The sequence below is a fragment of the Malania oleifera genome, chromosome 8, assembly GCF_029873635.1.
Source record: "Malania oleifera isolate guangnan ecotype guangnan chromosome 8, ASM2987363v1, whole genome shotgun sequence".
NCBI lineage: Eukaryota > Viridiplantae > Streptophyta > Magnoliopsida > Santalales > Ximeniaceae > Malania > Malania oleifera.
Genome location: NC_080424.1, coordinates 1,525,711 through 1,540,766, shown reverse-complemented (window position 1 = coordinate 1,540,766; position 15,056 = coordinate 1,525,711). Strand labels below are relative to the sequence as shown.

The window sequence follows — 15,056 nt, the reverse complement described above, 5'->3', positions numbered from 1 at the left end:
TGTGGAATAATCTTTTTGGCTTATTTGGACAGAGTTGGATGTGTTCAGAGTGGATGGAGGATTTTTTTGGTTGTTTCATTTTTAGGCTTCGGGAGGGGTAAAGATGGTTTGAAGTTGTGCAGGTGTGTTTTGTGGGGGATTTGGTTGGAGCAGAATGCTCAAATTTTTACCGGGAGGTGGATGCCTTCAATTATGCTTTCAAAGTGGGGTAGGATTCATTATCTGGCCTCCTCTTGGGCTTTTGCACCAGGGAGTTTCTTTTCCAGATTTACAGCGTGATTGGCTGGCTGTCCTGCTATGATTTTTTTTTCATATATATATTTATATATTTGCTTTTTGTTCTTTTATCTTCAAGAGAGGATTTCATATGCTCCTTGGCAGTCCTTGCTGTTCTTCTTGCGCTCCTTAATAAAATAGCTTCTTTTTCAATTTTAAAAAAGGGAAAAAAAAAAAAAAAGCAGAACCAGACTCCTCCAGATAGTTAGTAAAATTAAGAAAATAAAATGGGTCTAAGCTATTTCTATTGTCTGCCATATTCTTTGACAAATTTAATGGTGCACTTATGGAATGTCTCAAATGTGTGGATGGTGAAAATAGGTAATTTAAGGGAAGTTTCTCATTTATTTAAGCCATATTTAAGTTAATAGGGTCCATTCCCTTCTGTGGGATTTTGTATAAAAAAATTTCCTTGTGGAGTGTAAATCATAAGAAAAACAAAAAAGATGTAGGATAAATGTCCTTTGTTTTTATGTTTTTTTGTATCAGTTTTGGCAGTTGTTGACTGGTTTTTGTTGGTATTTTTTTAAGCAGTCTGCATGTTAGGTTTTAGAGTGCAGGCCGTCACTCCATCTATTCACTAAATCTATAAAATTTTCGGGAAATGAATTTCTTTATATCTGTTATTTGATGGATTCCATTTCATGATGGGGTTCTTTGTAGGTACTCTGCCTATTAGGGGCTGATACAAGGGGATGGTTTCAGTGTTCTATTTCACATATTTTTGTGATGCATTTTGTATTTTGATGCATCCTTTCTGTCCACCTTGCATTAACATTTTTTTTCCCAATAATTTCACCTTGTATTTTTTTTCCTTCAAACTAGTATGGTCTATATGTTTATAGTTAATATAGTCAGGGTATAACTTATTTTTTCTATTACTTTCTATTTTATATATATTATAAAATTTATCATTTTTAATTTAATTTTCAGAGGAATGGATGATTGTAGAAATTTAAGCAATGCATGTTTGGAAAACTTGGAAAAAGCAATTGTACCTTTGGATGGCTCTTCTTTGGGATCTGATAGCAATGGAAAGCTGAACACTTGCAACTCGAGGAAGACAAAGAAAAGGAGACGAAAAGTCAATAAGAATAATTGTGCTGTTGAAGTATGTTCTTGTTCGATTTTATTATTTTAAATATATATGTTTTTTGTCCTACAGTAATGATTTATGCAATTATGCACCCATACACTCCACCCAAGGGATTCAATCCTGCATGTTTGGTGCCAGCCCCTCTGGGCAAGCAGGTTATTTGGCACCTTCACTTTTATTTGTGTTACATTTTTGTGTATGGTAGTAATTTATCTTCCCCTTATATTGAACTGATATATTATATAATTAAATTTCCATTTATCTAAATTTTGAGAACCTTAATTGAGTAAAAAGTATGTTTCTAAAATATGGTCATGAGCCTTGAAAATTTTATTTAATGTCGTAAAAAATGTAGACTATTTGTAAGCTTTTTAAAAAAAAAGGCATTTTCTTAATCAGAAAAAAAGATCCATGAAAAGGGCACCATGGGGTTGCCAACCATTTACAAACAAGAAAAGCGAGGGGAAACAGAAGAGATTGATCAACGGTGTGACAGTGTATCGAAGAGATAAAAAGTTAAATGTGTCCCCGGCATGTACTGTGCCCTCTAAATGATCTAGAAAGAGTAGAAAGCCATCTATCGTTGAGGATTGTAGAAGTAGAGGTTTTTTCATAAGCTCTAGCAGGTCTTTTTCTCCACGTAATTTTGAAAAAGGTGAGAGGGATCAAGGACAAGGCTCTTTTCCTTTCTCTATTCCGAGAAATACCCTTTTAAGCCTGTATTTCCTTTCCCACAGATGCAGCAGTGTCCAGAACTGTCCCAAAAGAGCAGTGGCTAGATTCCAAAATATTCTGGTCCAGGACTAGTGGAGCAGTAAGTGGTCAATCGTTTCAGCATCAACTTTGTAAAGAAAGCATCTATTAACCAGTGTGAAGCACCACATCTGAAGATTATTAAGACTAAGAATATTCCCCAAAGTTTTTTGTTTTTTTGTTAACAAAAGTGATTTCATTAAAAGTGAAAGTATTTACAATGGGGAGAATAAGATTTCTCCCAAAGAAAATCTGGTTCAAACCAGAAAAAAACTAAAACAACAAAGAGAGAGACATCAAACCAACCAGTTCCTCCAATCTCTATGTCCTGAAAGCTAGCTTCCCTAAAAATTCCAGACCTGACACACCATAAATAAGCTATATACTGAATCTTATCCCACCCCAGCGACCAATTAAGCTTCTTCCCAGAAAATATTCGTGCATTATGCTCCAGCCATATTCCCCATAAGATTGCAAATATACCACCCTTCCACATAACTGCCTTCTCCTTCCTTCTACCAAAGCCAGTGAATGAAATGACCAACAAGCCTTCCACTGAATAGGGGCAAACCCTACTCGCTTCCATAATACCAAACAGATTGTTCCATATCCTCCATGCAAAATCATAATGCAAAAACCGGTGGGGTGCTGTCTCGGAATTCCTATAACAGAGCATGCAAACGAGAGCCTTCGAAAGTCTCCTAATCTGCAGCAAGTTATTGGTATTAAATTTGTTAAGTTCATCCAACCAAGTAAAAGCTTTTATTTTTGGGGGAAGCTTGACCTTACAAATAATAGCATAGAGAGGAAAAGAAGAATTGGAATAGTTCCAGAATTCATAGAAAGATTTTTAAGTAAACACCTGATTGATCTAGAGACCAAGAATGAGCATCTCTTCCCAAAGATAGATTGCATTATCCAGTAAGAATAACAAGGAAGACGACTCCACCATGTCCTTATGTTGAGGTCTCTTGAGATGGAGATTCCAAGAAACCAAAGGGCTACTCACATTGTCAACAAGAAAAGAAATAACTCTATTTGGCTTAGAGCATAATCTAAAAAAATGAGGAAAATAAGTGGAAAAAGAAACATTCCTAAGCCATGGGTCTTTCCAAAAACAAATCCAGGATCCCCTCCTTGCCTCAAATTTAGTGTGGGGCATGAAAAGAGTATAAATCTAGGAAATAGACCTCCATGGACGACTCAAAGAACATCTCAAATTAGTGTTGGCGTCCCACTGGTTCTCATCCAACCAAATTTACTTTGTATAACTCTATGCCACTTGGAATTATCTTCTAAGGGAACACCATAACCATTTAGCTAAAAGAGCAGTGTTTTTAGACACCAAATTACCAAACCCAACCCCATTCCTTTTTATACCTGCAAACCTCGGCTCAACTCGCTAAATGGTCCCTACAACTCCCCACTCCAGACCACAAAAAATCTCTCATGATTCTCTTGAGCTTACTAACGATCCCCCCCAAAGTAGCAATTTTGGTTGGTGCAAATGTTCCCTAAACAGCTTTTCAAGGGAAATGAAGTCTGGCCTCAGAGCAGCTGTCCAGCCTCTTGTGGCAGGGGCTGACCATAAGGTAGCCATTTTTTTTATTGAGCTTCAATAAAGACATCTGGATTCTGGTCCTATTGGTGGCATTTCTATGCAGGCAGTGATAAAAATCAACAAAAGATTTGAGCTCCCAATTCTGAACAGTTCTAACGAGGGATTTTGCTGATTGCTGTTTGATGGAATGGTCTGCATACATACTCGCCAAAGCATCTTTATTGTTGGCGAGACTGAAGATTTGAGGAAAATTGATAGCTCAGAGGACAAGAACCGCACTGGCTGTTTTGCCAAAAGATGTTTTCCAGCATAGAAGTGAATGAGAGAAGAAATCCTTCACTCATTCCTGATCGGCTTCCAAACACGAACCCCATAGGACTGCCTATGCCCTTTGGAAATCCACCTGTCACGATTGAGGTTGTAGTTTAAAGCAATGATTTTTTTTCCAAAGTGACTCCTTTGTCATGAATCTCCACACCCAAGAGGGCCTTGCTGGAGAGAGAGAGAGAATCGAGATCATGATTTTAAGAACTGGACTGAACCGGCTGGTCCAACCTGGTTGGACATGGTTCCAGTTTGAGTTGCATCCTAAACCCAGAAATTAGTCAAGTCAGAGTCAACCCGGCCAAAGCTGGGTGACTCGGGCTGAGTCGGTCAAGCCTGAAGGACTGGCTGGGTTGACCCAATTTGTTTACATTTGCACTAAAAAATCTTGAAATTCACAAGGGATGGATTTGATTCTATTCTAGTACTATGGGAGTTGAGTAGGCATACCTTGCAAGAACTCCTCTTTTGTGATAAGACAAATACAAATGCAACATCTCTGCACATAATCAAATACCCTCTCCCTCAATCATTTAATATTCTTTTAAAAGAAAGAATTATAATATATTATATTTCAAGAATATTTGATAAGTAATAGGAGAAATTTTGTAAAATATTTCCAATAGATATATTTTTAGTTATAAGTAGCTTCTAGGTGATTATAAGGCTATAACCATGTATTTGTAATATTATTGTTGAGAGATATATTAAATTAAATAAATACACAAGATATTTCAACAATCTCCCTCTTTTTGATGATTCCAAAACACTTGAACAAAACTTGAGGGAAGGAAAAAATAACTCAATGATGAGCGCCCCCTAAGTTTATGCCATCAACAAAAATGTGGAGAAGTAGAAACATAACTTAGATTCACTAGACATTCTTGTCATTCAACAAGTTCACAGCTAGTTTTAGAATTTAGCCAGAAACAGAGAAAAAGGAACAGAATCAAAACCAGTAGCAATCAACCAGTACATAAGCAAGCATCTAATACCATTAAGCCATGCTCAAAAGTAGAAAATGTCCAAGCAAACATATCGTAATCAGCAAGTCTAAATCCCAAGCCAGAGACGAAACTGTTTGAATTGTCCAACACTCTCCCCCTTTTTGTGATCAAAAAAAGGGTAAGGTGGGAGGAAGGAAAATACAACAACAAAAAAACCAAGCCTTAGTGCCACTAAGTGGGGTCGGCTACATGAATCCTTTTCCGCCAATTTATGCGATCATGGACCATTTTTTTTGATAGATTCAAGGATATTAAATCCTTACTCACTATCTCCTCCCAAGTTATTTTAGGTCTACCCCTACCCCTTCGACTGCCCCGCATAGTAATTGAGTCACTCTTCCTTATAGGTGCACTATGTGGCCAATGTTGCAAATGTCCATACCATCTGAGTCGTCCCTCCTTTATTTTATCTTCTCTAGGAGTTACACCTAACTTACCACAAGTCCGTCATTCCTTAATTTATCTTTCAGTGTTATACCACTCATCCATCTAAGCATTCTCATCTCGGCAACTTTTACTTTTTGGATATTATGTTTCTACGTCGCCTAACATTTTGATCCATATAGCATACCTGGTTATAACTGTCCTATAAAACTTCTCTTTCAATTTTAAGGGTATTCTACGATCACATAGCTTGAAGAACTTCTCCATTTTACCCAACCCGCTTTAACTCTATGCATTACATCCTCTTCAATTTCTTCTTCAACTTGCATAATAGATCCAAGGTATCGAAATCTACAAGTGCTATTTATTTCTTCATCATCAAGTTTAACTTTGTCTCCAATATTCCTCCTATCATTACTAAAATTACATTTCATATATTCTGTTTTATTTCTACTTATCCTAAAGCTTCTAGATTTTAAAGCTTCTCTCCTTAATTCTAACTCAGCTTCTACTCCGTCCCTAGTGTCGTCAATTAATACAATATCATTTGCAAACAACATACACCATGGAACCTCCTTTTGAATACTCTTATTCAATTGGTCCATCACTAAAGCAAAAAGATAAGGATTCAAAGCAGATCCTTGATGCACACCTATGGTAATTGGGAATTCTCTAGTTTCTCCATCTATAGTCCTTACACTAGTCATTACTCCATCGTACATATCCTTAATGACATCGGTGTACCTACAACATACACCCTTGTTTTTTTAAAACCCACCATAGAACTTCTCTAGGTATCCTATCACATGTTTTCTCAAGGTCAGTAAATATCATATGCAAGTCCCTCTTCTTTTCCCTAAACTTTTCCATTAATCTTCTTAAAAGATAAATAGCTTCGGTGGTAGATCTCCCAGGCATAAAACCAAATTGATTTTCTGAGATCTTCGTTTCTAACCTTAATCTTTGTTCAACTACCCTTTTCCCATAGTTTTATCGTATGACTCATAAGTTTAAAAAAGAAACACAAATTTTTCAAGTACCATAACACGATCAATAAACTAGAATCTCCGAGAGAGGGGTTGAGGTTGCTGGAGTGGGATCAATTTGAAATGAGCTCTTGACGCTCCAAAATCCTTGTGCAATCCCTTTTCACATCTAGCAACTGGGGTTCGATGCGTCCAAATATAGCAGAGAGGAAGTCTTGTTTACACTCTTGAGCAAAAGTCCTATACTTGGATGTGTTCAGTGTGAGTATACACGTGAGGATCAATGGCTAGGGAGGAGGGTTCAGCAAAGGAATGACTAGCTCGGGAACCAAAGGGGTTATGGGAGTAGGAGTAGGAGCAGAATCAGTAAAGGGAGGAGAAGATTGGCCTTGGAGGAGTTCATCCAACCTTGATTAGGTTTAGTAAAGCCGTGGATGCTAATGAATGAGCATCATGAGTGTAAGGTTTCTGATCATGGAAGGATTATTCGCTTTTATGTCAAGACCAACAGATTGGAACACGAGAGTGCAATCATAGGGTAAAGCTAAACTCTTACATTTTGTGACACCAATTATGTGTGCAAGAATGAAATTGGTTTCAGCAGAGAAAAAAGAAGCAAGAGGTTGGTATCTGATAACATAGTCATGGAGCCATGGTAGTTTGGAGAATACGTGCAATAATGTGGTTAAGAACACAGTTTTCAACAGAGACCGAAAAAAAAAAAATGCATCTGGTTTGGCAGACGAGCTACCAAGGAGTCTTTTAAGTGCTTTCTTGTGCTGAAGGGCTCTCAGCGAAGAGATGCCAGCTGGGTAAGTTACCCAAAGATAACTCCATGGTAACTCTTTTAGCAAGACTTGTCAAGGAAGGGTGGGAATGAGAACCAATGGTCACCATATTAGCATAAAACATTTTAACTAGGTTTGCATAAGTAGGTTCAGAAATACTAGCAAAGGAGGTCCATCCCTAATGATCAAAAAGGGAGGTTTAAAATATTCAAAATCTACCCAGAACTTCCTAGTGGAGGAATTGAGTATGGAATTTATTGCGGGCGGGGTCATGAATAAACATGGAAAAAGAATTAGGTGAAGCGCTTGTGAGGAGTGGGAATAGAGGCATTCTAACCTTTAGACCAAGAAGGGGCCTATGAGCATTGTCTGATGATTGCATCCCTTCTTCGTTAGGCTATTCAGATGTGCTCCTTGAAGCCTATTCATCTGGGATGTCCATGAGATCATCTTCTAGTCATTTGGATGAGGATGGATAAGTTGGCAAGTCATAAGACTTCAATCTTCCTTTGCAAACCTTAGGTGTGATTGTCTACAAGCAATCAAGAAACATGGGAACATGAACAGGAGTGAGATGGTTTATGAGTGGCGAGGATTGAACCCACACAGGGCCTGAGCATAACTCTCAAGGGGAGTGACCACTTGATGAAAACTGCCTACGTTAACCACATGCCAGAAAATAAATTTCAAAATTTTAAAATGAATTTCTTCCCTTAGTTGCAGTAAGTAATATAAGCCCCTTTCCTTTTAGCTCAAAAATGAGTATGCAAAACCAAATTTTGAAAAGAAAAATTGAAAAATGATTTTTCTTTAATATGGAAGTTTGAAATGCTTTGGAAAAGATGCTTCTTGAAAAATTGGAGCATGCACACTTGCTATTGGGGAATTTTAATTTTCTTATCAATATTGAAGTTTCCTCAATCATTTGGATCAACAGGATAATTTTACGTATTGAAAATATGCAGCAAACATTCAATCGTTCAAAGTGCATAGGTGAAGCTCATAGAATGGAATTTTTTTTTGTTAGAGCCTTAGAAGAAATATTTGGCAATTATTTTTCAATGTTCACATAATCAACCCCAATATTTTCGTTAGCAACATGTTCACATGAGAAATGATGTCTTATTTCAAAGTGTTTGGTGTTTGAGTGATTACTAGGATTCGTAGATAAACAACTAACACTAGTATTATTGCAAAGAATTGGAACAAATTTGAAATCTAAACTGTATTTTGAGCACAGCAACTTCCATCACATGTTCAGCTTTAGGGGTGCTTTTTAGCGCAACATATTTTTGTTTTCTACTATACCAAGAATCAAGCATAAACCAAGAAACTGATGGGTACCAATAGTTCTCTTTCTATCAATCTTACAGTCAACAAGAGAGTATCCCAAAATATTAAATCCAGTAAATTTTGGATACCATAAAACCAAATCTGTTGTACCAAGTAAATATCTGAATACACGTTTAACAGTACTCAAAATGAGCACATAATCAAACACTGTACTGTATGTCTGGTCTACTAGCTATTAAGTATAAAAAAGAGCCAATAATACCACGGTAATTTGCTGTCAATAGATTTACCAGTTACATCTAAGTCAAGTCAGAGAGATCTACTCATTGGAGTACCAAGTATTCTAACTACTTCGTGTAGGAAGATTGAATTCTTATGGCTTGTACACTTAACTATCCATAGGAAGTTCGTCCAGGTGATGAGGATATGCTATGATGGATGAGGAGGCTTCAAGGAGCGCATGTGAATTGCTTGATGACAGGGAATGCAATCATGTTATTGTGAAAACTGTGTCCCTTAATTTGATATTGTTATCTCTTATTAATAGGCCAAAAATTTCATACTTTCACTGTGTGCTCCGCTTTTCTTTATATTTCCATCTTTGAATAAGAAAAGGTGCAGAAGGTAGTTCATGAGCATTTTTAATTTATTGTTTCTTAGTTCAGATTGTGTGTATTCTTTACCTTCTTTAACAATGTTAGTTTCTGTTGAATGCTCAGGACAATTACATTGCAAAGGTGGAGCAACTTGTGAAAGTGAAACAAAAGCAAGATGAAGATAAAGCAGCAGTGAGGCTGCACTCATTCAAGTGTGTATTTTTATTCATAGATGAAACTCAGTCATTGACATCTCTATTCTGATGAAGACTTATTTTCTTTATGAATTTTATGCCCTTTATTTTGTTTCAGTGGTGGGAGCAAGATCAATTCATCTCCGGAGAAACTTGAGGGGACGAAATTCCTCAAGTCTACAAGTTCTGAAGTTAAGGTATGCTGGGAAAAAAATCTCTTCTTGTTGTCATTGGTGTTTTTTCTTTGTATAGAAATGTCCTTGAGAATGATGTATGAACATTAGTTCATGAATTCTTATGTTTTGGGCTTTATATAATTTGTTTGCTTTTGGAATTTCTTTTTTCTTTTTTTCCCGAATAAAGTATTGCATTAAATTCCCAGTTTTCCAATCTGCAATTTTCCTTCATTGTTCCTTGAATACCCTGAACTTACTTGTACCATGGAAAAGGTAAGTAACCGAAGAGGTTCTAAGAGATAGGTTTAGTATGGTTTGACTGCAAACCAAAAAAAATAAAATTTTTAATAAAGAAATCTAACTTTTTATTTTCTAATAAATTTAAAAGGGAGAAATTATTTTAAACTGCTATAGCTGATTTACAGTTACTGAGCAGCCTGTATTGATTAAAGCTGATTACTGTTACTGTACAATCCATACTTCATATTGCACCATTTTGATTTTATTAAGACATTCTTAAATACCATTAACCCATTTTGTGTTTGGTCCCCAAAGCAGGACCATGTGGCCTTTATTGTCGATTATTTCTACTGCTTATTATTTGTCTTTTTACAATGACTAAGAGCACTCTTTATTATGGGACTTCATAAATTTAGGAAATTGATTATATATATGTTGTGATAATGAAACGACCACTTGATCTGACATTCAAGCTTTTGTATCTGCAATGGCAAGCACTTGCTTTATGTGGTCTAGCCATCTAGGACATTGCTTGGTCTGACCATTTAAGCTTGCATCCACAAAGTATAGATCTTAATTTTTGCAGTCCAAGTTGATGGGACATTAATTTATTGTGTATTATATATATAAGAATTTTTTTTAGACATGGAAAATATTTGACTTTCCAAATGCTTGAATGCTTTATAGTTACCCTCTGTCTGGATCCCCCTTTCCAATGCAAAGCAGGTGAAGTCATTGAATATCCAGGAACACATACCTGTATCTTATCCTGAAGTTGTTCTCTCTGTTGAGGTTTACCACAATCGACGAACGTTTGCAAAGGTATGCTATTCTTTTCTTTGAACCTCTAAAGTTGTATATGAAACAACAGTTCCTGCTAGGTCTTGTTTGTTGTCTCTGATACCATTTGTGCACTCGATGTAGGATCGATAATACGAAAGAATAGATCAAGAAAGAATAAAACAGTAAACACACTTAGAGAAGATCGATAATTAAGAAAGAATAGAATAGTAAACACATTGGGCACTCAATGTAGGATTGATAACAAGAAAGAATAAATCAAGAAAGAATAGAACCATAAACACACTGAGAGATATTTCATTAAGTAAACAAGATACAAGAACAAGGGGAATACAAGAGAACTCTTACAAGAGACCCTTAGTTCTGTTTGCTTTGTGCTGTAGCTAGAGCACTCCTTATATAGAGGGGAAGTAAGGGAATATGCCATAGCATATTCTTTTCTTATCCCTTGAGAGTGCTTAGAGCTTACAACGATGTGGACATAAAGTTAAAGATGCTCTATCTAAGCTGTTTTACTAAAGCTACTTTAGATAAAGCTTACAATGACAACACCAATACAATAACAACATTAAATAAAGGCTGATAAAGATAAAGTTGGTGCTGTTGTGACATGTTAGAGGGTCTTGTAATCTTCTTCTTCTTCTTTAGTAGGATAACATGCCATTATTTCTAGGTCATTGGTAGTCCCATTGTTGCTTGTCTAGTCCACATAGTAAAGAGCCAGTCTGCTTGTTAAGTTTTGTAGAAATGAGGGAACAAGACTCTGTAATGGCTGTTTTTGACTCTTCCATCGTCCTGGTAATGACCGGGTTGAACAGTTCTTGCGGCAATTTTTCTGGATCAAGAACATTATTCAGATAGTACATGCTTTTCCTTGTTTCGATCCAATGGGGTGCTGCTAGGTGTGGATCTGCGAATGTGTTTCCTTGAAGCCACGTATCCTTTCACATGTAGGGATGATGTAATCCCAAGAGGGGGGATGAATTGGAGATTTTAAAATTTTCTAGGTCAAATTAAAAATGCAAATAGTATTCCACAACCTAAGGTCTGTCTAATTAAATACCAATCAAGCAATATATGAACTTTCAAACTATTTAAAATTAGTATGACAGTTTCAATATTTCCCAATCAACTACAGATCAATATTTAAATGCAACTGCAATAATCTTAACAAGTAAATATACACAAGCTAGTGCAAGAATGTAAAGAGAATATAATAAGAGTGACATAGGATATGTTATCGAGGTTCAGCAACTATACCTACATCCCCTCCTCTAGCTAACCAGCCCGAGGATTCCACTAATGCTCACTTACGGGTGGAGCGACACCGGTTACAACCTCCTCTCCTTATTGGGCGAGGAATACCCCAGCTCACATTCACAGGGCTGAGCCCAACCTATACAACCTCTCCTTCACAGGGTGGGGAATACCCTCCTCAGACCATGCCTGGAGTACAACAGTTAATAATAAATGTGTACAATAGAGATGTTTCTTACACAAACAGATATGTACAACAATTCAACCAATGCACTCTAGTATGATAAGGATTAATGCTTAGTAGAGTTTATGTGAGATATCTCTCAAAGGTATATTTATGAAAAAATGAGAGAGATAATGATCGTTGGCTTAAAACAAATTTATATTAAGAACTCTTCAAAGATCTAAAGCTCAAAATAATATCTCCAAAAATATTTTAAAATGAAGTGTAGGAGATGTTGGATAATAGCTCTCAAAAGATTTTTTGCAATAAGCATAGATTGAGCTCTTGAGTCTTGCAATGAAAGTGCACAAAGACTCACAAGTTAAGAGGAGATTTTCCCAACAATATTTATCAATAAGAAATAATATGGGAAAAATCTTAAAGCAAACTCTCAAGAATGATTTTCAAAAACAAATGGATATGAGAGAGTATATGCTTTACAAAGATATATGAATAACCCCACAATAATCAAAGACTCTTCAAGTTGCAATTAGTTTGCAAATGAAGAGTATGAAAATGATGCTCTCTTCTTGGAATGATTTTAGCAAGAAAGAGTAAAAGAGAGAGTATAATGTGCTTGAATATGAAAAATGTAAGCAATAAAATCACAAGAAGTTTTAGAGAGAATTTTTGCTAATCAAGTTGTTAATTATGCTTACAAATGGGCTATTTATAGACTTCCCAAGATTTTTGACCGTTGGGGACACTGAGGGAATTTTAGAAATTGTTTAATTAACAATTTAACCCTGATTAGCGCAATAAAAATTTGGGAACTCGAGAGGTTCGGTCAACCCATAGATTCGTTGGTAAGCCGACCTGTTGAAATTTAAAGCAGACCCGAGAGGGTCGATTGACTGGGCACAAGGTTGGTCGGCTGGCCCCTCAGTAATTTTCAAAATAATTCAAGGCTCGGTTGGCTGAGGAAATAGCCAGTCGACTGAGCTAGAGGTGAAATCCTATCTTACGTAGGTTCGGTCGGCCGGGGTATCCGTAGGTCATTAAGACCGGTCGGCTGAGTACGCTAAAGGGGTTGTGTGCCTCGCTCAGGTAACTGAGGAATATATTTTCATTTTTGGTCGGTCGGCTGAGGCATTTTTTTTTATAAAAAATGTCAGATAATAAAGCCGGTCGGTTGAGGCATTTTGAACATGCATGGGTCGGTCGACCGGGGCTCTTTATTAAAGATTTTGCCCTGTTTTGTCCTTAAACTTTTTCAACCCTGTGTGAATAAGTTGTGACATTTTAATTTGAAGGGCTTTGGATCTTATGGTCAGTCTAAGGTCTTTGAGCATTAAATCCTATCATGCATGCAATGCATTATTACAGACCATATAATTATTGCAGACCCAAAAATTTAATGCAATCATAATTGACATTTTTGGTCTTCATTCCTTTTGCTCTTCAAATGCCATCATGTGATGAGAGTTTTGAGTTCCTTATGGCTTCCATTGTGTCCTTACCATCCGTGCGTGCTAAGAGTTAATCCTGTTCAAATGCTCAATGCAAAGGTAAGATACAAAGTGACTTGTCATTACCAAAACGGAATCGGACTCATAGAGTCAATAAGGGAAGATATTGACATGTGTATCTCCCTCATGTGTATGGATTTCACCTCTGAAATGAAAAGTGACCAATAGGTATGGGGACCCGGTCATGAAATTAAACCATTCAATCCATTGGTCTTTAGTTTTGAAGAATAGGAACCGGTCTTTGAGGTAACTGTACTACTGAGGTCTTTGCCTTTGGTTTTCTATGAATGCGTGAGTCCATGACTTGTGGAGAATCATACCAATATGATATGTTCTAGTCAGATGCCAAAGGAGAACGAAAGCCTCTTTTGGGAAAGTTAGGTAGGACAACATGGGAACCTAGAGGCCATTAATGTAGGGGTAGAGTGGATGCCGGTCTAGATATTTTAATGGTGCATCAACCAATCCATAATTGGAAAGGAGGATGGATTGGAGACCTTTGATCATTTTGTTGTTGCCCTTTTCAATGGTGTGGCAAAGGATATTGTCTTGAATTTCGCCAGGAAGGCTTTGGACTCGTTTTGTGAAATTGAGTGAACTTGTAGAGGATGAGGAGGCTTTGATGGGGAAGACTTGGATATTGGTTGGTCTTGAAAGAAAGCCACTTAGGACGTTGTGCTTTTTGTTGATATGTTTTACTTCAAATTTGTATTGTGAGAACTAGTTTGCCCATTTAAGAAGTTGTCCCTGCAGGAGGATCTTTTTTGCTTGAATTGTATCATCTTTGGAAAAATGACATGTCCATTTCAACTGTAAAGATATGTTCAATCATATGGTATTCAAACTTTTCAATTCCTCTTTTTAGCGCCAAGATCTCTTTGAATGTGGAGTGATAATGTAATTTTGATTCTTTGAATGCTCCACTCTTTTGGCCACATATATGTTTAGTCCCATCACTTTTTTTTTTCAATTAAGGCTGCACCCCTGTAATTATCGCTTGCATCAGTTTGTAAGATTCTTCTGCCTTTGTCAGGAATTTGGAATGGTGACAATTGCATCGTCATATCTTTAAGCGACTTTACCGCTTCTGTGTGTTTGATTCCCAGGGGTGTACATCTTTCTTTTTCAAAAGTTGATGGAGTGGTGTTGTGTAGATTGCTAACTCTGGGACAAAGTTTGCCATGTAATTGACTATACCAAGAAATTGTTGCAGTTGCTTTGTCATCATATGACTATCTGAAGAAATGCTAAGATATGTTGCAATATGTGACTGTAAAACCCTAATGATCATCTTCTTTTCAGACAACATAATCCCATAGTGTGTGGTTATCTCTTTGAACTGATTCAGAAGAATCGCATGTGATGCCATATCCTTTGAAAAAAGGAGAATATGATCAATATAGATCAGGGCATGGTGAAGGATAGACTAGAATATCTTGATTGCCTTTTGGAAGATAGAGGGGTCCACTTTAAGCCTAAATGGCATGATTGTTTATAGATAATGGAAGTTGGGGATATAAAATGCTTCTTGGGCCGATCATCTGGATGGATACCCAACTTCCAGAAACCTGCCTTTAGATCAAACTTTAAGAAGATCTGGGCCTTGGATAGTTGTGAAAACAGACTGGCTCG

At 36.8% G+C, this 15,056-nt stretch overlaps 1 protein-coding gene across 3 annotated transcripts in view; it reads left to right on the top strand.

The window, feature by feature from the left end:
* The window catches only part of LOC131162094 (snRNA-activating protein complex subunit), a 61,294-nt gene that overhangs the window by 29,098 nt on the left and 17,140 nt on the right, over positions 1 to 15,056 (top strand). The window contains exons 6-9 of one of the 3 annotated variants that reach the window (XM_058118246.1): positions 1,210 to 1,387; positions 9,188 to 9,276; positions 9,377 to 9,455; positions 10,401 to 10,496. In XM_058118246.1, the coding sequence (XP_057974229.1) occupies positions 1,210 to 1,387; positions 9,188 to 9,276; positions 9,377 to 9,455; positions 10,401 to 10,496 (442 nt within the window). Of the gene's footprint in view, positions 1 to 1,209; positions 1,388 to 9,187; positions 9,277 to 9,376; positions 9,456 to 10,361; positions 10,497 to 15,056 lie in introns of all 3 variants that reach the window. The other 2 variants (XM_058118244.1, XM_058118243.1) reach the window with 2 other exon arrangements.